This window comes from Motacilla alba, chromosome 17, assembly GCF_015832195.1.
Source record: "Motacilla alba alba isolate MOTALB_02 chromosome 17, Motacilla_alba_V1.0_pri, whole genome shotgun sequence".
Classification (NCBI taxonomy): domain Eukaryota; kingdom Metazoa; phylum Chordata; class Aves; order Passeriformes; family Motacillidae; genus Motacilla; species Motacilla alba.
In genome coordinates, this window is record NC_052032.1 from 654714 (window position 1) to 678069 (window position 23356).

The following is a 23356-nucleotide window of genomic DNA, read 5'->3' on the forward strand; positions in this document are numbered from 1 at the left end:
GGAGCTGTGAACTCACCTCAGCAGCTTTCCTGTGGTCATCCTCATTGTCCAGCAGCCGGACATCCACGCCCAGGCAGCGCAGGTAGCGCCCCAGGCCCTGCAGCATGTTGTCACAGACCACACTGAACTCCTGGGGGGAGATAGGGGCAGGGGGACATGAGGGCTCCATTCTGAGTCCTTGGAATTCCTAGAGAAAGGCAGGAGATCCATAAGGAGCAGAAATCTGATTCCCAGTACATTTGTGTTTTTATTCCCTGTGTTAGTTCACCCACCACGGCACATCCAACTGCCTCCTTCCACCTGTGTGTCACCACCTCCCCACGCTCTGCAGCACCTCTAGATCCTCCTTCCCATCCTTTCCACACTGCCATCACCACCTGGGCAGGGGGCAGAACATGATAGGGCTAATTCTGAATTCGCCATTCTCTCACTGACCAGTTGGCCACCTGATCCAGGGACCTGCAGCCTTTCCCTGGAGAAGTGCCAACCTGGCCTCCAGTGCTCTGCACAGACATTCATCTTCAAGAAGCCACACAAACATAGCCAAGGCTGTTCCCCTAAATTAGTCTGCAATTAATAAACACACGTCAAAGATATGATTTGGGACAGACAGAGGGAGAAACAGGTAAACAAAGCAACCACGTCAACTCTGTTATCTTTGGAAGGTTAAAAATAGGCAGTGCCTGAATTCTGTTTGTTTTATTTCAAATGTCTGCTGCTGGGGGAGTTCCTGCACTTGGAGGACTTTGGCTTTGGGAGGCTCCCAGAAGTACAATAGCTAAATTCATGGAGAAGGGAAGTTATTAAGGAACTTCCAATGTCCAGCTTTTGACTCCAGGAACTTGGATTGGCTGGGATGCCTGAAGGACACTGCCAGCAGCTATGCAGGGAGCCAGCATTGCAGATCAGCTCTGCAGGAGCTGGGCCCAAGCTGGGAATGCTGTAGTACACCAGGCAGCTCCACCTGGGCTCTCCATGGGAACCAGCTCAGGTCCAGGAGCAACCCTGGTATGATGCTGCAGTTCCCAGCAGCTGGTCCTGCACCCAGAGCTCTGCAGCACCGGGCAGACTGGGCTGTCACCAGTTCCTGCAGGACCCTGGTCGATGCAGCTGTGACACCAGAGCATGGTGACAAGGGATGGAGCTGCCCCTGAAGCTGAGGCAGCTGAAGACACTACCCCTGGCTGCTGCTGCTGTTGAAACAGATGCACAGGAGCTGCAGCTGGCTCTCAGCCAGCATTTATCCAGTGGCCAGCACTGTCATATGGAGCTTTCTTCTCAAATTTCATGCCAGCAGAGAGCAAAAAGCTTATAAAGGAGAATAGAGTCATTAGCCCCACTTCAGACAAGGAAACACTGGGAAAGAGAGCTTGGAGTTCTGCAGGATGCAGTCAGGACAAGTCTGCTTTTTTTGGTGTCCCAGTCCAGGTTTTACCAACTGCCTCTTGGCTGATGAATCTGACTGTACTGAACACAAAGATGACCCATGGGTTTCCAAGGTGACTGAAGCCTGAAGTGCTCACTTTTCCCACTTCTGCAGCAACCACCCAGCTCTGCTGTAACACACAACATTCCCATAAACTCAATGCTCCGGGAGCAACTCGTGTTCTCCTGCCTGCTGAAGGCCAAGGGATGCTGCACATTTACACACAGGTGGACACAGTCAGCAGCATCTCAGCCCAGCCATGGAAAGGGGCACTGACTTCAGGAGCTCCACACACACATGGGGCTCCTCAGGATACACAGATACACACGATGGATCTTCTCAGGCAATAACAAAATGGGATTTGTACCAAGATTTCCAAAGGTGCACAAACCACTGAATGGTTCCATTTTAAATGTAAAACGTTATTCCTGAGAGGCACCAGTCACATTTCAAGATACTTAAGCAGAGTTGCACAGCTCTGGTGGAGTTTTAAGGCTCTGCCACAAGACAAACTTCTGGGAGAGGCCTCTCATGGAATGTGGTGGTGGGCAGGGAGGCAGAGACAAGCCTTCAGCAGAAAGGCATTTTTGATGGATCATTTGCTTTTAACTTTGTAGACTTCTACTCCAGACACAATAAAGGAGATATTCCCAGTGTGAAAGCAAGGTGTGGAAGCTCAGTAAAAAAGAAAAGCAAGGAAGTAAGAGTTTTGAAACCCTGGACACAGAATCCAAACCCAAAATGTGGAAGGAGCATTTCCACGAGCAAGACTCACTGGGCTTAGGACACAGATCTGCACCCACACTGTGCAAAGAAAGTGAACGTCAAAGAGCAGGGAAAGCTGGACCCAGGCAGGCCAAGGAGAGAGCAGAGTGTCCTGGGAGGGAGGGGTGAGGAGGATGTTTGCTGCAAGAGTCCTGAGAACAGCCATGCCCAGTGAATGGTGTGACTGAGAGCAGCAGCGTGTGACTTGCAGGGGTCTTGAGCAACAAGCAGCTCTTTGAAGATGTTTACAAACCTGTCCAGAAGGTGATGGTACTTCTTGTTTATTCAGCTGCTTCTTTGCCCTGGGTTTTTTGCTCTGTTTTCCCACCAGACTCTCCGTCAAGTCTGAACCCAGACCGAAGCTCTCAGGGTCCTTGCAGAGCCTCTCATAGATCTCCAGCAAGCAGTAAGCATCTGAGGCTGCAGGGAAAAGAATGTGAGCCTCAGCTCATATGAGGCTCATTCAAAAGTAAACCATAGGCTTTCCTAAGGCAAGGAAGAGCCTCCACCTTTGCAAAAGCCACTGTGAACAACTGTGAAGCTGCAACTCCCTCAGGTCATACCCTCAAGCTCCAGGACTGACTCACTGAGCATCACAGATGAACCCACAGTCACAGGGAGTCAAGGCAACAGCTCCTAAAGACAGGCTCTGCCATCTAACCCACTCTAACCTTATATAAACTGCAATGTGGCTCTTCCAACCACCACCAGGTAGCTCCAGCTACCCCCCCCCCCCCCACCCCCGATCCTCACCATTGTCCCTGAGGCTGCCCACAGCTCCTTATCACTCCTCTTGACAGGAAGGGAACTTCCCCAAGAGATGCAATATCTGAGCAGGGTACTGCCCGAGCTGTTTGCTATCACTTGCCCACACTCACTGCCATGTGCTGCTGCTCCCTGCAACAGCAACCGGAGAACTCTCCCAGCCAGTCTGACAAGTCCCAGTGATTAACTTTTGTGAGAACTGTGTCAGCTTCAAGGATAGTTGAATTTAACAAAAGGCTGGTTTGCATCAGCAGACTGTCCTTTGATGCACCAGGAAAAGATTTAGACCCAGACTTCTGACTCTGGGGTAATCAGCAATAAACTCTATGGGTCCCTCCACAGCCCTGAGTCTGTGCTGCAGTTTCTGACACATCTGCCCATTTCAAACCCGGCTCTAACAAGCACCTCACTGTGACAAATGAACACAGCATTTGTTTCCCAGGAAGGTTGTGAAATGAGGCAGAAGGAAGTGGACTTTCCTCCTTACAGTTACTGAGAGGAGTTTCCACTGAGGTGATGTTTCATCAGACAAAATCTGCAAAGCACAGGAATTCCTTCCTAAGGGAAATAATGAATCACTGGACAGTTTAAACTTCAACCATTAAAGTCATGTCCTCAAAAGGACAAACAAAACATGTACTGACTCCTTTGAACAGGAACTAATCTGCAAAGCCATTTTCTTCCTCTGCTACTTAATGACTTTCCTGGGGACAGAGCAGCCAAACACAGCCTGGCCTGGGCAACTGCAGCACCCAGCCAGGGCCAGACCTGCATAGAGGATCTGCTCCTCCCGGAGTGGCCGCTTCTCCCAGTTTGACAGCTGCTCTGTTTTATCCAGAGGCTTCCCCAACACATGCTGCACCAGGAGGCTGAGGCCCTTCTCCGGCTGCCTGAGCCCTCTCTCCTCGTGACTGTGCTGCGGGGACAGTCCATCGACCTTCCGGCTGTCCTTCCCCCACTGCAGCTGATGGAAACAAAAAGATAGAAACCACCTGGTTATGAAACAGCTCCCAAACCACCCCCTGTTCCAGCTGGTGGGGCCAGGCACAGCCCCATCACATCCATCTCGTGCCTGGCATATTGAACCCCAGCCCTCAGACAAGGGCTGGGATGGCACGAGACAAACACAGCGTTTGGTAATTTCTTTAACAAACACACTTGCTGGAGAGAAATCTCTTCCACAGCCAAGGAAGGGAAAAAAGGGCATTCTTGTACAGCCCTGCACCAGAGCAGCAGGGCTGGGATGAGGCTCCTTAGTGATCTGCAGGGTGCTCAACATGCTGAGGGCTGCTGGGCATCCACACAATAAAGGACCAGCAGTGGCAGTTCAACACCTTTCTCCTCCTACTCCCAGTGGGAAAAGGCATTCCTGTGACATCCTGGGCAGCAGCCCTCTCTGCAGCTGCCATTTCTCAGCTTAAACTGAGGCAATGGCTGTTTGCAGCTATGTCAGCCCCTGCAGCACTTCCCAGGATAATCTATCAATCCCAAAGTTCTGCTTCACCTCAACCCACAGCCTCAAAAACACTCTGTACATTTTACCCATTAAAATGGTTGTGCGGAACATTTTTGCAGACTGCTGAAAGCTCCTGTGTGCAAATTCAGCGACAGCTGTGCTTCAGCTGACCAGAAATTCCTGTGTTGAACCCACCAGCAGCCCTCCTAGGAACATCAGAGTTCTGTACAAATCATTAACTCCACCATATCTGCTTCAATAATGCATGGCCTTGGAGTAGCAGAATTTCTACAAGAACTTCCTTATTATAACTTCTGCTGAGAAACCTTGTCCTGGCTGAATGGAGCTCGGTCTCCAAGAGCTTTTCACAGCTTCCATAAAGGCTATGAAAAAGCTGTCAGTAACATAAGCTTTCACATTTTAGTTGATGAAAACAAAATACTTCTGTCTTCCTTTACAGAATCCAAACACCTCAGACCATCTGGAGGAAATTGTCTCTTTACTCATGCAGCCATCTCCCTGCCAATCCAGGATGCAAAGAGACAGTGCTGTGGATTCAGGAAAGTTATCGACCAGCACATGCACGAGACACCCTTTCCCACATCTCTATGGGTTTATCCTTACTTGTTTGTCCACTGCAAGAAGATCCACCACACCTTGCATTTGCTTCTCTGTGTCTTTCAAAGCAGAGCATGTGGCTGCAAGGCTGCTGAGGTCTCCAGACATCCCATAACCTGGAGACAAAAAAAGCCCAAATCATACAGGTAGGAAACTCAAACCACGCTTAATGCACTGCAGCTTCTTCTAGTTCAGAGTCAAAATGCTGACAAAATATTTATAAGCATTGGTAGGAAGACTGTTCAAACAGGGAACAAGAGTGGGTTCTGTCTCTTCTGTTCCCAAGAGACACTCCTGCAGACCAAGGGAAAAGAGAGTTGCATGAAAAATGCTGAGTTTAAGATCAACTTACTGAAAATCTGGGAAAGGTATTTATGAATTTGCCTTTTTCAACCCAGGTTTAGCAGCTGCTGATAAAAACTTCCAAAAAACATGTATGGTAGTTCAGAGATCTTTGGTGTCCAGCATAGCAGCTCTGGGACAGCACACCCAGACAGCTCTGCCCACCAGAATTACCTGAACCACTGAAGGCTGGGTGTCAGCTGGGGATTAGTACAGAGCCAGGACAATCCCAAGTCTGAGAGTGCAAATTATATCAGGGATCCTGGATCTGACCTGAAATGGGAAGATATAATGGCATGGACCTGTGTCAGGGCAGCTCAGGCTGGAGCTCAGGGCAAGGTTCTTCCCCCAGAGGGTGCTGGCACTGCCCAGGCTCCCCAGGGAATGGGCACGGCCCCGAGGCTGCCAGAGCTCCAGGAGCCTTTGGCCAGCGCTGCCAGGGATGCCCAGGGTGGGGTTGCTGGGGGGTCTGGGCAGGGCCAGGGGCTGGGCTGGGTGATCCTGGTGGGTCTCTTCCAGCTCAGGATTTTCTGTGGTTCTCCGATCCTGTATTTTTATCACTCCCAGTTACACTAGTCACTGTCTCCTTGCCTGGCAGTGCCTGAACACTCAGGGCTACAAAAGCTGGTTCCATGGCAAGTAGATTTAGGGAATGACAACACCAAGAGGATCTAGGAATGACAAAGATGACAAAACAGGTGGTGTGAAGTCCCCAGGTGGGGAAGAGAGAGGGGTGTTACCTAGTTTAGTGATGGCTGCATCTGAATAGAGCATCTGGATGAAATGGGGAAGCTTCTCCTTTTCCCCCTCAGCCTCAGCTTGCTCGAAGAGCCGTGGCAGGTCCAACAGGAACACCTCATCCTTCAGTGCAAGTTGCAGGAGGGCGACACGGGGCTTCCCCACCATGCCAAAGGAAGGCTTCCACTCCATGTCCACACCAACGACCTGCCCAGGCTGCAACACAGACACTTTCTGCACCCAGAGCCTGCCTGTGCTTGAGAGGAGCCTGAAGAATATGTCCAAGACACGAGCATTTCCTCCCCAGCACCTGCAGCTCTTTGTGCAAACTGCCACTGACACAGGGAACTCTCATAGCACCTGTGTCACCCACGGGAACCTTCCCTGGCACAATTCCTAACACCTTCCCCAAACCAGACCAGCCTAAAGGAGCAGCTGCTCTTGGCTTGGGGAGGTAGGAAGTGGATGGCAGTGGCCACATCCAGCTCTGTGTCTCAGTCTGACATGGAGTTCCAGCTCCGTGACCCTGCCAGGCCAATCCCAGGTAACACTCACCTGCAGCACCTTCTCCCAGCACTGCAGCATCTCCTCCCATGTCTGCAGAAAGTGAATATTTTCCCGTGGAATAGGAAGACGGTAATAGTCCTTCTTCTTACTGGCCTCATAATTGTCTACTTTTGTGACCTCTTCTACCCTACACAGAATCAGATACAACAGTTTGAAGCCATGGAAAGCCAGGAGGAAATCCTGGATTGGAGGAAGAGGGTTAAGTTTTACTCCTCTTATTTCACCCTGACCCTCTCTTTCCCCATGACACTCAGCTCTTTCTCAGAGAAAAGAAACTAATCAAAAAGATTCAGCTCCCTTGGACAGATCACACATTTCCGGGTAGTCTCTTTCCCATAGAGACTTGAAATGGTTCATTATTTGGGAAACTATTAGTAACCTTATGTTTGGGAGGCTGTGTGCCCAATTTTGCAGCAGAGCAGCTCTCCCTGCACAAACACTCTTTCCTGTGGGTTTGTGTGCATGGGGAAGTCAATATTTGTGTAAAATATTTAATGAAGGTGTGCAGCCTCAGGTCTCCAGAAATATTCTCACCTGCAAAGCTCAGGAGCCCTGTGTGGTATGACCAGAGACAGATGATGTAATTTATATGCTGGTGCCACCTTGTTGTGTGCAGTGTGAACTCCCTCTGGGAACCTGTGGCTGTGTTACTCAATAGACAGGGCAGCCAGACTGTTTTATGGGGTTTCATGGCTCTGCTGACTTTATAGTAGCTACCACAGGAGGTATCATGACTGGATGAGTAAACTGCAGTACAAAGGGGTTTATTATTCCATCCCAGCTCCTCACACAGGGCAAAGCACACCCTCACCTGTCTTCCCTCCACAGCACAGGACTCCCACAGCACAGAGATGTAGTAATGAGTTTTATCTCTGGATGCACAGTCTGTGGCTCAGCCACACACCTGCAATCACCCCTTTGTGTTTTGAGAGCTTATCCCTCATGGAAGAACCTCCTGGCTCCCAGCTGGCAGCTGCTGTGGTTCCAGGAGGGAGGAGGAGGAGGGCAGCTCTGGCAGTGCTTTGGAGTGAGGCAGGAGCATGTCCAAGACAGACAAGAGTTTCCTGTGCTCCATAAAAGCCGTGGACCCTCTGGAGAAGTGTTTTGAGGGTGATTACATCTGTGTTGTATTTCCTGAGGTGACACAGCACTTGAACAAGTGCAGATCTGCATGAGGAGAAAGAGTAGATCCACAAAACCAGGATGCCTGAACATGAACTGTTCAAGGCCATCTGTGAGACCTTCCCAAAATCATCAGCATTAAAAAAATTATAACTAGTAAAACTTTGACAGATCTGCAATCACCTCAGTAAAATAGATGAATATTTGCACTGTTGATCTGGTGGAGTAAGTGTAAGAACCCTCAGCAGCATGAAGCAATCTCACAGAGCTTCTGTGAACTCAGGATGAGTTTAAAATGCCCCTTTCACTGACATTTCAGACATTTCCAGGCTTATGACAAACAAATGCAGTGTGTGCAGGGCCACAATGGGATCCAAGTATATGGAGGAAGTCTTTGCAAACTTCTGTCCCCATGGATGCATCACAGCAGACAATTTTAAGCAAATATACAGTGTTTGTATGACAAGCAATCTGCATGGAAAAGGCACCAAACAGAGGATTTACCTGTCCTGGATGTGCAGCTTCTGAAGCTCCTCAGCCACAGCCTGAGGCAGCATCTCAGGGGGCACCCGGCAGTGCTGCGCCCAGCGTGCTGCCCCGCGCGCATCGCAGTGACGAAGCAGCGACTGCACCAGGTGTCCTTGGAGCCACTGGTTCTCCCCGACTGTGCTCTGCAAGGGCAGGAGGGGAGGGCAGACTGTCAGTGCAACTTCCATCATGGAGGTTCCCCCCTGCCCCAGGAGGCACCCTCGTTGTAAAAACCTTATTCCTTATATCTAGTCTGAATCTCCCCTATTTCAGTTCAAAACTGTCAGCTCAAGTTCTGTTGCAATAGGTCCTGCTAAAAACTCTGTCCCCATATTTTTCATTGGCCCCCTTTAAGTACTGAAAGGTCTCCTTGAAGCCTTCTCCAGGTGAGCACCCCCAGCTCTCCCAGCCTGTCTCCAGAGCAGAGGGACTCCAGACCCTGGAGCATCTTCTTGGGATGGCTTTCTTAGGATAGACATTTCCTGACTCTCCAGGGCAGATGGTGGTGTGGAGTCTCCTCCATCCTTGGAAGTATTTGCACGGATCGTTGCGATTGCCAGTCATCCATAGGTGTCTATAGATGGGATTGCCAGTCATCTATAGGGCAGGGAAGGCACATCAGCAAAGCTTTCTTGAGTGGTGTTCAGAGCCAGGAAAAGGCTGACATCACCCTCCCGCCTCTTACCCCCAGTACTGTGAGATGGGGCCTCCGAGACCCCCAGCACAAGGCACAGCCACAGGTGGAGTCCAGGCTGGCAGTGGTGCCACCCTGCACTGGAATTCAGCTGGATGGAACGTGCTGTGCGAGTCCCACATCCAGGTGGGGTGAACAATGATTGCATAAAGGAATTCTTCCTTCTGTGTCTGTTCAAGGCCCCTGTGAAGGTGAGAACTGGATCATTGCTTTGGGACAAACGCACTCTCAGGTGTCACTGTGTCACTCCCTGTGTTCACACCTGCAAACAGGGAGGGCACTTTAGGACATTCCCTGCTTCCAGCTGTTCCCTAAAGGAATGGAAGTGCCTTAGCCCACTGCAGAGCCTGGGGACACCACCACAAACTCGACCTACTTGTGGTTCAAACCCAAACCCCAGCTCTGGATGGAGCGTGGCAGAGTGCCCACCCTGGCAGGGGTCAGCAGCCACTTGCAAGGGGCAGCGACAGCTGATGACAGCTGGATGCACCAGAGCTCTTCTGCCTTGTCCACCTCTGAGAGGTGCAGGTGTAAGAGGAAATACAAACACAGTAACACTGAGGGTCACACCAGCTCCATGGGGTGGGAGCTTCCTCCCCTCCTCCCCAGCCAGCCCACATGTGATGCAAACACCCCGGAGCCCCCACAGCCATGTAGCAACTTCTCTTCTCTGACCTAGTCATGGATCTGCCCTTGAAGTTAATATTGTCAAGAAAACTGATAAAACAAGCTGAAACCCTATATGGTGGCCCAGGATATGCAGCTCTAGGACTGGCACTACAAATGAGAATTTCAGAGGAGTAAAATGCTCAGATCTGCACTGGAAGTCCATCCCCACCCTACCCACGCCGCTGCCACCTACCCTGCGCTGCCCACCCGCACTGCTCAAGGGCCCCAGCCTGTTCCCAGGGAGGGCAGCACCTTGCTCCCTCTGCCCGGCATGTAGGAACAGCTCCCAGCTGGGTGGGAGGCTTTGGCCTGGGGCCTCATTCCTCACATTCTTTCAGTAACTGAAAGGTGAGAATTTGTCTTCAAAGCAGACACAGAGATCAGGAAACAAATCTGTTGATGGCCCCAAGGTAAAAAGGAAGGGAAACAGAAAGCCAAGGAGAAAAAAAGAATGACCCCCACCCAGAGGTGCAGAAGGGGGCAGAGGCTCAGAACAGCTCAGAGGGATCTGGCACCTCAGGTAGCAGCAGCCTGCTCACAAAAACTGCTGCCTCAGCACTCTGCCTGCACCCTGGAGACTCTGCCAAATGCCAAACCCCAGCTCTTCACCTTCACATATCTTCATGGATATGTGGAGGTACAGTTTTACTGCTGTTCACAAGGAGCTGGGGGCACAGCAGGAGCCAGGGAGAACAGGACAGGGGTCCAGCAGCTCCCCAGGGGCTCAGGTACAGGAGGGATGGGACAGGGCAGGAAAGGAGAGGACACATTCTCCTGCTCATGCTTCTTGCCCTCATTTCCCCTGGCCATGCCAGTCCTAACCTTTGTGCCTTCTCCCCTCTTTGCTTTCTGTGACTGAGCTCCGCCAAGCACTGAACATGTGAAGAGGGGCTGAGTTAAACCCTCCTGCACATCTGCCAAGCCACTTCTCAGAGTCCTTCCCCAAAAGAACACATTTTCTTACTAATATTGCAGAGCAATTCCCTCTTCTTGCTCCCCCTGTGTCCATCCTATTGTCTTCCTGTCTTTTTTCTAAAACACAAACTCTTTGGTGTTGGAGCTCTCTTCAGTTCACCCCAAGTCAATTCTTAATAAATCTCATTGTGGCAGCTTTATTTCTGGAAAAAATGAGGTGCAGATTTTTTTAATATTATTTTAATGATAACAGATTTCTTCTTTCAACCACAAAAAACAACTCTGTAAAGAAGGTTAATCTCTCCAGAGATATCCCATCTTGCATTCTGAAACAGAAAATAGCTTTGTTTGTCTTTTTACTGAAAAAAAAAAAGAAAAAAGCCAACATTGCTCTAAAGGGGAAAGGCTTCCACCGCAACAGCTCTGCAAGAGGCAAGAATGTGGAAACTTTGGCCCCACAGATGTGGGCACAGATGCAGAGAGCAATGTTTCACCAGGGATGACATTTCATGTGCTTTGCTGTCAGTAAATGAACACTTCTCAAGAGGAAACTGGCATGAGTGTTCTGATCAACATCAGCAACACCTCCGAGCAGAAAAAGATTCTACAGAGTATGAGGCTTGTTTACATCCCTCTTGGAATTCTAGACATATCATACATTCTTTAATCCATAGGAACACACAGAAACCCCTGACACCGACAATAACCCACGATTAAAGCTTTCCACAGTGATAGTTGCAGATTTCCTGCCCATAAATCCTGTTCTCACCACCAAGGCTTCACAAAGCTCACACCAACCATGCAGGGCAAGCTCAGCAATGTCTTGACCTTAACCCATCAACCATTTCTCCACTGGTATACCAATAATTTTGAAACCAAATATCCAATATCTCCCTTAGAAATCAACCTATCCAACCCTAGATCAGTTTTATCTGTATGTGTTATGCTGCATTTCAGTCCCAGCCAGTTCTGCCCTTTGCCTCAACATCTTTTCCCAAAGAGGGACATTATTCACACCACTGACATTGGCTATTTGCAGAGTCAGATTTTAATTTAACTTTTGAATGTCTTGGCCAATTTCCCCTGTTTTCAAGTGCTTCCAGAACCAACAAAACCCCCTCCTGCTAGTGTAGAGAAAATGTCAAGGAGAATATTTTAGAGTCAGCAATTTTAAAAGGGGAAAAAGAAAGCCAGACTTGAAAAGGACAAACCCCTGTCAGCAGTGGAGGGCAATGAGAGTACTGCTGAGTTCCCTGTGGTGTGGCAGGTACAGACACCTGTGCTTAAACACTCGCTGAACATGCCACTATGGTACTGTCACTGCAACTTTATTGTATTTGTGCTCGAGGTTTCTTTTTCAAAGTTTCCATCATTTGTGCTGCATGGGGAGATGCTGCAGTATCACCATCAGATGTCACTGAAGGGAACTCCTTGAAGCATAAGGGTGGAGCTGGAAACCTCAGAGCCAGCTCAGACCAGGGCCACAGCCTGTTCCCTAAGGGGAGGGGGATCTTGTCTTCTGGAGAGCCTACAGAGATCCTGGAATCCCAGAATGGTTTGGGTTGGAAGTGATCTTAAAGCCCATCCAGTTCCAACCCCCCTGCCACGGGAAGGAACACCTCCCACTATCCCAGGCTGCTCCAAGGCTCATCCAGCCTAGCCTTGGACACTTCCAGGGATCCAGGGGCAGCCACAGCTGCTCTGGGCACCCTGTGCCAGGGCCTGCCCACCCTCACAGGGAAGAATTTCTCCCTAATGTCTAATATAATCCTGCCCTCCTTCAACTTAAAGCCATTTCCCCTTGTCTTTTCACTGTCTGCCCATGTAAAGTCTCTCTCCCATAAACCCCCTTCAAGTCTCAACAGACCACAATAAAGTTTCCCTGGAGCTCCTCTTCCTTGGGCTGGACACCCCCAGCTCCACCAGCCTGGCTTCAGAGCACAGGGGCTCCCGACCATAACAGTGGCCTCCTCTGGACTCTCCAACACGTCAATGCCCTTGTGGTGCTGAAGACCCCAGAGCTGGACACCGTGCTCCACGCGGGGTCTCAGAAGGGCGGGGTGGAGGGGGGAAATCCTCTCCCTTGGGTAAAAGAGGCCAGCTTTCCCTCCAGGCCCTCCTGAGCAAGGTTTCCTGTGAAAGCAGCAGTCAGTCGGCCACGGCCACCACCCACAGACATCACCTACAGCCAGAGCCTGAGAGCACCCTGAGAACACGCTGCTTTCTCATCACTTGAGCTGCTCTCTTGCTCACAGGCACTGGGCACTAATTTATGAACTGGAAAAGAGCAAAATAGGCTCCACTGAGAGCCCCGCAGGCCGGCTTTCAGATAGCGATCGGTGCGTCACTGCCGGAGCCACGCTCCCGAGCTCGGCAGCCATTACCACATCAATGCCGGGGAAGGGGCCGATCCTCCTGCACAAAGCTTCGATCCTCCTGCACAAAGCCTCGGCACTGCGGCTCCCTGGGGCACGCTCGGCTCCCTGGGGCATGTTCACACCACCTCGCTCCTGCTCTGGGAATCTGGACGCTCGGCTTCCGGGCTCGCCGGTGCTTCTTCCAAAGGCAATTCAGAGGAGTCTAACTTAGGATATCACTGCCAGGGATCAAGGCAAAGGTAACTCTTAAAGTCAACTCGCCTCTTTACTGGGGCTCCTCACAGGGAGCTGATTGTTCTGGGCAACGTGGAGGAAGCTGCTGGCTTGTGGTGAGCAGCTGAATAATGCTGTGTGACAGGATGCATCTGCTCCATGTTCCTGTGTGCCTCACACAACCACGGCCAAGTGGCAGCCCAAAGAGTCACACTGCACAGTTTCTCTGGTAAAGCTCACCCCCAGAGGGGCTTTAAAGGTCCCTTCCAACCCAAACCATGCTGGGATTCCATGAGATGGTCACTGGTTGAAGCACGTGGGGAGGCTGAGGGAGCAGGGCTTGTTCAGTATAGGGAGGTCGTGGCTGGATGTAGGGGAATATAATCCGTTCTTCAGTTTTATCAGGAGCGACCACAGACAAGATGGAGCCAGATCCTCACAGAAATTCCAGCCAGGCCAAAAAGTAAAAAAATGGGACAGTGAGAGTGGCTAAGCCCTGCAACAGGCCAGCAGGGGAGTGGAAGCAGGCAGGGCACGGCAACACCTTGTCCCACAAAGCTGGCCCTGATCTGAGCAGGAGGACAGAGATGAGGTCTCAGAGAAGAGCTAATTTCAAACTGAAATGAGGCTCTGATAGTGTGCTTAGCAGTGCCCTGCATTCCCCAGGCTCCTCTCCACACAGACTGGCAGCTTCTTGCAGCAACTGCTGCTTTCAAGTCCCAAGCACCTCCCGGGTGAAGAACACCCAAGATCTCATTTACTCAGAATACAGGATGGTCCTGATCATACTCAACAATACTACACAGAGATCCAAATACATTTCCTGCACTGGGATGCCTTCCAAATTTTTGTCAGGCAGCCCCTGAGGGAAGTAATTCATTTTCAACAGATGAAGTCATTGTGTCTCCAAAATCTCCTCTGGCTGCCACAGATGTGAGCAGGTACAGAGCAGAAGGAAAGAAGCAATGCAGCTTTCAGAGGCAGATAGGAGAGAGGGTATTTTCAAAAAAACATGAGCAAGAGGTTGAGACCATTTCCTTCAGCACATTGTTGGACATCCTCCATGGGCCTTCACACAGCTCACAGAGCCACGGAACAGATGAACCTGCTGTTGGCAGCAGCTCCACGGCACAGGGCATGGACTCTTCCCTCCACAGAGATGAAAGGCACCAAACAGGATGTTTCACTGAAGTGAATCTGGCATGATCATTCCCAGATTTCACCTCAGTAGCTTCAGTAGTGGATAGTAATGTTTCTTGGCTGGACAAAGCACAAACCCAAACAGAAATGGAGGACCGTGGAATGTCCTGAGCTGGGGGGGGACCCACAAGAACCAGAGAGTCCAACTCCTGGCCCTGCCCAGACCCCCCACCAACCCCACCCTGGGCATCCCTGGCAGCGCTGGCCAAAGGCTCCTGGAGCTCTGGCAGCCTCGGGGCCGTGCCCATTCCCTGGGGAGCCTGGGCAGTGCCCAGCACCTTCGGGGGGAAGAGCCTTTCCTGATATCCAACCAAAAACTCCCCAATAGATATTTAACAGGTTTAAGAAGGAAGGTGCAATACTGTACAGGGACATTGCTCCCGTGTGCCCAAGGAACCATCTGGCACAGAATCCCCCAGACACTTCAGAACAGGCTTCTGGATAAAGAGGACACCATGGTACATCTGTGAGATAGCAAAGCTCATCCTGATTCTGGATCCCACTCCCTGTTGACTAAAAATGCTGTCCTAGAAAATCAGCTCTTACTGCCCATTTGGCCACTGCTGCTGCACAGAAGGTTTCAGGGAAGGGATCTTGTCCCATTGCTCCTGTCACTACAGACTTCAGGCAGATCCCCAGAGGAAGGCAGCCTGAGGCTGTGCTGGTACCGGTCAGCAGCGCCACTTGTCTTTGGGGCCACTGATCAATTCCTGGTCTTGTTCAGCAGTGTCAGCATAGCCTGACACTGTGGGGACTTTCCCAGATCATAACCTCTTATTGTAGCCCACAATTAACTCATTTTCCTCAATTACATCCCACAACTCCAGGTATGCTGATACACAAAATCACAACTCACTTGCAATACTTGTTATCCCCTCCGCATAGCTGGTCAGGGAATGGCATAGGTGTAGCTCTGCAATGAGCTGTAGTGTCCAACTAACTCCATTAAAATAACCTTTGTTTGAAGAGAAAAGTAACTGTATGACATCCATAAACCCTCCAAAATACAATTGCATAGCAAATAGACTAAGGTAACTTTACCCTACTTGCTTTTTCAGATATAATTTCTTTTCCCTTCTCTTCTGTGTGAACTCTATCCTGAAGGTCTGTGCTTCCTCCTGAAATCTCTCTCACAACCACTGCAGAGGTACATTCTGAATTCCAACCTAATTCTGGCCCCAGAACTGTTGAATATTATTCATCCTAGGGATCAGCAAAGGACCAAGGACTTGGTCTGAATACAGAAGCCACAGATTTTTTATATGCTTCCAGATTTCTCACACCTCGGTCCCACGATGGCAGGCTGGAGATACTGGGAGCACTCCAGCACTTGGCAAGACTGAAGATGAATGAGGATGGGGAAATTGGCCAAACTCTTTCAGAGCAGAGCACTGTGTTACTTATCACTGTAGATGCTTTGTCTAAACCCAATGACACAGTGCATTGAAGAGAAATTGGCAACCTTTACCTTCCCAGTGCATTTTGAAGTAGCATTTATCTCCCTGTCTTTTGTCATCGTGTCTCACACACACACACACACACACTTGAATGAAGTGTCATGGGACGAATGGCAAATCCTGCTCTCCAGTTTAAGGAAGTGGAGGCTCCCATTGTGTACTGGGTGACCTGCACTGCTGCTGAGCACCACTGAGCCTGAGCCTACTGTCACCAAACATCGTTTCTCTGGGCTTTCCAGCCTCAGAAGGTTTTTACAATCTAGGCACTTCCATAAATGTTCTACAGAAGTCACCATGCCAAACTCTCCTCTGGTTTGTATCCTGGAGTACAGAAGCTTGCACAAGGAAAATACAGCTCTCTGCTAGGCTCTGGGGCTGCCTGAAAGATGCATATCCAATCTGAGCATTCTAAATTCCAGCTTAGCAGCAGCGTGTGACATCAACTTGTGCTACAGAATCTGTCTGCAGAAATTCCACAGAGTGAGGAATTCCATGTGCTGCCAGAGCCAGGCCTACTGTGGGGACAGGAACAGGGCCCTGCAGCTCCACGTCACCACAGGGCTGCCGGAGCTGCAGGTGTGTGAAGGAGTGAAGCCACTGCCTCTGTGCTTCTGCTGAGACCTGAACTCACAGGGTGAGTATTTTCAAAAAACACAGAGTTCACTCATCTGCTTGTTGGGATGTGTGTGTGCCAAGGTCACTCCAACACTTCTCGGTTGGTTTGGAGCCCTGGCATTTTAACCCTAATGAGCTAAACCAGTGTGCATTTAACCCACCAATAACTCCAGTAAGTGTTCCCATACCCAGTCACATACATCATGAGACTCCATAGACTCCATTTAGGAAAAAAGTCTCCTCTTTTCTATTTAGGAAAGCCTTCAAAGTAAATAAGCAAAAATCCTGACAATGGAAATACTTGCTCAGGAGCACAAACTCTTCCCATCATTAGTGTATGGAAAAGAGATGCCCATGGGACAAACATAGGTTACCACTGATTTCTGTTTTGCCATGCCCAAACCTCCCTGGCTCAAAGCCAAAGCAATAACCAGTATCTGTGCAAGATCTTTCCCAAAAGCAAAGCTTGGCAGTTGATTTTTCTCTACGTTAATCTCTTTTGCTACACTTTAGCTCCTGGTGGTTTTTGTTCTGAAGGAGAAATGCTTGAGAGGGTTGACTGAATGAACTCTGAAATTCACACCCTGGCAAATTGGACTGATTTCCTAAATCCATAATTACAACATTCCTCAGAGATATGCATTCTTTCAGAGTGAACAAGGGAAGATTAGTTTCCTGTTTCTTCCCATTTACATGACTTCTCCGTCAAGAGGAACTTTTTTGTTTCTAAACAATCCTCTGTTTATGCGGTTCTCTTCTTGGCAGGGAACTGGGGAACTAATCTTGCCTAAAAGTAGAATACAGCCAAACTATCAATTGCCAGCAGCCTGATTATCTGTGTGCAAGGCAGATGATTTGCTTAGGCTTTAGAAGCCAATATCTATCAGAGAGCAGCCAGATAGGGACCGATCAATTACAGAGGGTTTAAATAATCTGGGATGATTATTGAATGGCTGTATCGTTTTACTGCTGGCTGAGTAAGAAGGGCAGAGAGGGTCTGTGTGTGAAGGCTGAAAACTTAGTGACACTGGGCAAACAGAGCCCCCACACCTGCACAGCCCCAGCTCACAGCAGCTCCCGTGGGGCGAGGGCATTGCAGGGCTCCTGCCATGGAGCGGCTGGTAAGAACTGGCTCCCACCTGCAAACAGAGTACATGCAGAGCCCTTGTCTGTTTTGGTTTTTATCAGTGAATCCATCCTCTCCTTCTGTGCTACCCTGGGAAGTAGGCAAGCTCCATGTCCCATCTTCCTCCCTGCCTTTCCCTATTTGGCTGTACAGGCCAGTGTCAGGGCTCTTGACAGAGCTCCCTTGGTCCTGGAGCAAAAGGAACAAGAGGATTTGCCTGTTTGAAGTAAGCCTGTCCTAATTTTTACTCTGTGGAATAAAAACAGGAGCTGGGGTTGTTCAGCTGGGACAAGGCTCTGGGGAGACCTTGTTAAGGCCCTTTGGTACCTGAAGGGAGCTTATAGAAAAGACAGAGTGGCTTTATACAGAGGCAATGAGATGATGAGGGAGAACAGTTTTAAATTGACAGAAGGAATATTTTTATTAGATATTAGGAAGAAATTCTTCCCTGTGCTTCCCCTGGATCCCTGGAAGTGTCCAAGGCCAGGTTGGACGGGGCTTGGAGCACCCTGGGATAGTGGAAGATGTCCCTGCCATGGCAAGGAGGTTTGAACAAGATAATTTTTCAAGTCCCTTCCGACTCAAACCAGTCTGGGATTCTGTGATTTCTACCCTGTATTTGCTGCAGTTTGCAGTCCCTAACAGGTATCCTGGACACCACTCCTGATGATGATTTTAAGGACCTGGTATGTTCCACACGTTCCTATAAGGTTTTACATTATCATCATTCCTGTATAGTTTTGTACTCCTAGGATGCTTTTCCCACTTGGCAGAACTAAACCTGCCCCAGCACACCCCAGTGGAGTTGAACAACTCATTGATGCTCTTAACTCCCTAATCTAACCCTGACCTCTCAACCTACAGCCATAAGCCAATTAGTTCTTTTTTATACCATACCAAATCTCCTTCTGATGAAGCTGTGCTGCCGAGTGAAGGCCTGCTAGTGACAGAAATGTAATTACAGTGCTTAGCAGCATGCTGGCCCTGGCTGGTGGCAGGGGACTAAGGTCAGAATGTATCTCTAACACACCAAAACAATTTAAAGGAGATTTTTTCTCCCCAGTGTGTTCTCTTCAGTTTCTTCTCTTCACTCTCCAGTACTTAATTAGTTTGCACATTAAGGCTATTTGGCCACCAACTTTAAGACTGAAGTCTTGAGCTTTCCAAGGATCCCTTGCCAATCTCTCCCTGAAGCAGAATCGACACCCAGCTCTGTCAATCCCCTGTTTGGCCCTGTAGGTCCATACTTCAGTAAATGGGGGCTGATTTTCTAAAGTTATTGAACAAACACATCTTACATCATTCCAGAGAAATTTTAGCTGACTTTTAGAATTATTTGACATTTTTGACAATTTGGTAGATTGGACAGCAAATTATGGCTGTTTTTCTTGGCTTCTTTGTACCTACTGTAATATTATACCAGAATTCATCAGCATCTTTGTGCTTAACCACAATTTATTTATATAGCAATGGCTGGATTTGTTATAAATAAAACTACTACAATTACAGTAGACACACCAGCCCTCCGGGTCTTACAGAGAATTAACACAGCCTAAGCCATGCAGGAAATAGTTGGAAATGCTTACATTTAACTGTACACGTCATCCTTTGACAGACTCTTCCTTAGCTGGGGAGGCACAGAACACGCTGCATGTTTGGCTTTTCCTGTGTGCTTCTCCCACAGCAGCTGGGGGTTTGTTCAATGCAAAGTTTCCATTTCTTTTAGCCCAGCAGTGCAAACCTCTTTAGTACAGGTGCTCATTTGCCTGCCCTCTCCCAAGAGCAGAACACAGCTGCAGAACTGAATCACAGTCATGGAATCAGAATATCCTAAGCTGGAACAGAACCACAAGGATCATTGAATCCAGCTCCTGAAATTATGGGATGCTGTTCCTGAGATGGTCACAGACGTGCCTGTCCTCTGCACCAGCCCCATCAGTCATCCTTTTGCTTTCCAGTAACTGGTGTTATTTCAGCTTCCAATCAATATATGACCCCATGACAAACTGACCTGAAAAACAGAAGGAGATTGATATTTTGCCTCACACTTTTCCTCCTACTACAAACTCCAGTTTGTCCATGGTTTAATATTTCCTTTAAACCATGTTGTGGCTGTGTGCTTTCCCAGAGACCTCCAACAAGAATAGTGAATCCAAAGAAAATGGCACAGGGAAAAATAGAGTGAGTGTCAAAGCACTGTCACCCCCACTGAGCTCCTGGCAGTTCCTGAACAGGGGACAAAATGCAGGAAGAGGAATAGAAGGAGAAATGGGAGCTATAAGTGGACACTGGGGGAAGAAAGGCTGCCAGTTCTGACCCAAAAAAACCCAACTGCCCCAGTCCTGACTTCCTGAGAGAGACAGCAGACCTGAAACCTCTCACTAGTCCAGGTATAAACACCAGCTGTTCTGCAAAGGGGAAAAGGGAAAGAAAAATCAAACCTTCTCTTTTCTGCAATGGCAGCTGCAAGGGAGCTGCTTAAAGCTGTGGAAAGATAAATGCAATTCTTTTGCAGATAGTTGAACTGGCAGATTGCAGTCAAAACCAGACCAGGAGCAGCTCCTGCATATTCAACCACGCCCCCATACTGGGAGCTGCTGGGCTCCAGTGGCTCAGCACCTCGGCACAAGCACCACGTGCAGCACCACGGGTGGGACCATGAACATTTATTTCAGCCGATGATTCCTCCCTGAGACTTCTAAGGCCAGAAGGAACAAAACAATCATCCACTGGTTTGATTTCCTGCTAAAGAAGTCCATAAGTACTAACAGGGGACTCCACACGTTGGCTGGTTAAACTCGTTTGGGTTTCCACCCTCCAGGAAAAGAGCCAGTCTGGGCTTGATGTTGGAGTGATGAAAGCCATCCCATCCCTGAATAAACACTTCACTCCAACCAGAGGGAAAGAGGATTTTGTATGCAGCCTTATACTGAGAGACATGTCACTTATTAATCACCTCCAGAGCATCGTTCCCATCTGCACAGCACACACTGCTGATATTCAGTTCCTCACACTGCAGAGATGTTGCTGTACTCAAACCAATTGAAAAGTTTCCCTCAACTCAGGAGTTCCAGGGAAGAACGGTGGATGTAGGTATTTGCAAAGTGGTCTTTTTGACTCCTTGTCCTTATTCAAGACTCCCCAGAGCAGGAGTCCTGGCCAGGTGTTGTGGCCACAAAAAAACCTTTGAAAAAATAAATGGCATTCTACCCTTTAAAATCCCTTTAAAACCCCCTCCTTGAGTGTAACAGCTTCTACATTTTATTCCAGAGGTAGCTGTGTTTTAATTGAAGTCAAAATGGTTCTGTACAGAAAGAATCTTGGCATTAGCCACTGCCATTTAGAAATTAATGTGTCAAATAAATAAGATGACATCAACTCCTTGCTGCAGTGTAAGATAATTTACACCTTTTAAGTACCAGGAATTGTCAATGTTTTCCAATGCATTACACAGAAAGAAGGGTAGATTTCTGAATATTGTCTGTAAGCAGCATATCAACCCTTGAACTGTAGCGGAACTGGAGTTCTGCATTTCCTAGGAATTTCCAGCATCTGACCCCTACTCACCCAGAAAAGGAGCTGGCACAGTGCTTGGTTTTCATGGTCAGAAATTTTAAAATAAATAAGTTATCTCACTGTCCCAGCTGGAGGAGGACAGAGATCAGCTGCAGGCTCTCCCTGTGCAGAGCACGGGAAACAGCTGCCCCCAGAGCCCATCTCTGCATCCTCACAAGCCCAGAAGAGACTAAGGAGCTGCAGGACAGGGGCCTGAGGAAAATGAAGGCACTTTTCTGGGACATACATCCCTGCACCCTCCTCTCAAACCACACACCAAGGTCAGAGTGGTCCCAGTCAGTGCAGAATCAGAGAATTGTGGAATGATTAAGGTAGGAAAAGCCCTCTCACATCATCAAGTCCAACCATCAACCCAGTACCAACCACATTCACCACCAAGCCATGTCCCCAAGTGCCACATCCGCACATTTTTTGAACACTTCCAGGGATGGTGACCCCATCGTTGCCCTGGGCAGCCCATTTCAGTGCTTTACAGCCCTTACCATGCATTTTTTTTTCTAATATCTAATCTGAACATTCTCTGGTGCATTTTGAGGCTGTTTCCTCTCATCCTGAACAAGAGGCCCCCTGGAGCGCTCACAAAACAAGTGACATCTTTCCAAACAGCAGTGCTTTTTTGAGCACTAGATTTGGAAGAGTTTCAGATGTTTAATTTTGAGAAGTTAAGGGATAGTTTCCCTGTGCAAACACTAGCACAGAACAGTTTGGGATGTAGCAGTAAAAAGCCCTTTGGCTTAAGGTCAATAAAAGTGAAAATCCCACTTCTACCCACTCCCTCTCCCGGTCACCTCACAGTGGTTATAACACTGACAAACACAATGGGTTTGAACCCTGCCCAGTGCTGCTTCCAGTCACTGTCCCCAGCAAGAGCTGCAGTGCTGGGCAGTGTCACCCAGTTCTGCTCCACAGGAGAAGGAGTTTCATCACAGGAAAGGCCAAACAAACACACGGAGATTTCTTGGTATAACTTCTTGGTATGTTTAAGATAACATTTTAAACTGATCTGGCACTGACCAGCCCAGCTGAGCCTAGAAGGGCCTAAGTACAAGACCCCCAAAACTCTGGTGAGAAAACAGCACTGAGAGCAGGGCAGCAGAACCATCCTACACCCAAGTTCTCTGTCAAACTGGGACATTTCAGGCCACCAAAATGCACGTGTCTGGTGCTATTTGAGATGTCCTGGTGCTCCAACTGCCCTCTGAGACAGAAGTGTCCCCCTCAGCAGAGCCCCTGTAATGCTGCCAGCCTCCTGCAAGTGTCTCAGACACAGTCTGACACCTAAACCCTGCCAGAGGTGACACCTGGCACCAGAGTCACTCCCCTACTGTGCTTCTCATTGATACCACAGTTCCGTGTGTGTTTGCTTTTTGAAAGTCTGCCATGGAAAAACTCATTCCATGGAGAAGCTCCTTCCATGGAGAAACTCCTTCCATGTTTTTAGTGATTTTGTCCTACAGAATGTCCCGGGGAACATCTGCCCTCCACAACCCCTTTTGCTGCTGGCCTGCAGTCCCTGGCAGGACCACCCTGAACACATCTGAACAGAGCCACAGACCAGCTGTGCTGGGCTTGCTCTGCCCAACTCAACTTTCTTTGTGCAGCTGCTGAGGCCAGGACAAACACAAAGCATGCCAAAATGACACCACGAGGGCACACAGAAAGCAGACTGGAGCCTCATGCCCTCATGCCTCATGCCTCTTTTTCCCTACCTGTCTACCAATATCCTCCCCATGTTCCCCTTCTTGTGAGGACAGGCACTCCCTATGTTCCAGCAGCCCAGGATCCCTAAGAAAGGAATGAAGAGCCAGCAGCTGGCACTGGGCACAGAGAGTCTCTTCCCCACCCTAACTCTGCCTTCCAGGCATCTCCTCTTGGAGAAGGTGCTGCAAGGGGCAGCTCTCTGGGCTGACCAGGCCGGCAGCAGCCAGTGGGGATGAGGGCAGCCTTCTTCGGGTATGAAGAGGTTTGGATCCTTCTCGTTCCCCTCCTGCCTCCTCTGCCATCCCTATCTGGACACTGGCTCAGCCACTGAGTGCTGGCAGGCAGACGGGGGCAAAACCAGTTTGCCACAGGGCTGGAAATGGGTTTTATTTGCCCCACAATTAACTCCTGAGTTTCTGCTGTTTATAGGAGCCGTCAGGATCACACCTGGCATTCATTCCACAGAGCAGGAACAGGAAAAATCT

The 23356-nt window shown here is 49.2% G+C and overlaps 1 protein-coding gene across 10 annotated transcripts in view; it reads right to left on the reverse strand.

Annotated features, from left to right (window-relative positions):
* Positions 1 to 23356, reverse strand: part of EXD3 (exonuclease 3'-5' domain containing 3) — a 254110-nt gene that overhangs the window by 125979 nt on the left and 104775 nt on the right. For 9 of the 10 annotated variants that reach the window (XR_005259297.1, XM_038156651.1, XM_038156650.1 and 6 more), the window contains 7 exons: positions 8304 to 8470; positions 6666 to 6804; positions 6113 to 6326; positions 5037 to 5146; positions 3725 to 3920; positions 2445 to 2611; positions 17 to 187 (listed from right to left, as the gene is read on the reverse strand). Coding sequence is in view for 9 of the 10 variants with exons in the window: in XM_038156651.1 (XP_038012579.1) it covers positions 17 to 187; positions 2445 to 2611; positions 3725 to 3920; positions 5037 to 5146; positions 6113 to 6326; positions 6666 to 6804; positions 8304 to 8470 (1164 nt within the window). In the remaining variant the exon portion in view is untranslated. The remainder of the gene's footprint in view (positions 1 to 16; positions 188 to 2444; positions 2612 to 3724; positions 3921 to 5036; positions 5147 to 6112; positions 6327 to 6665; positions 6805 to 8303; positions 8471 to 23356) is intronic. The other variant, XM_038156649.1, reaches the window with a different exon arrangement.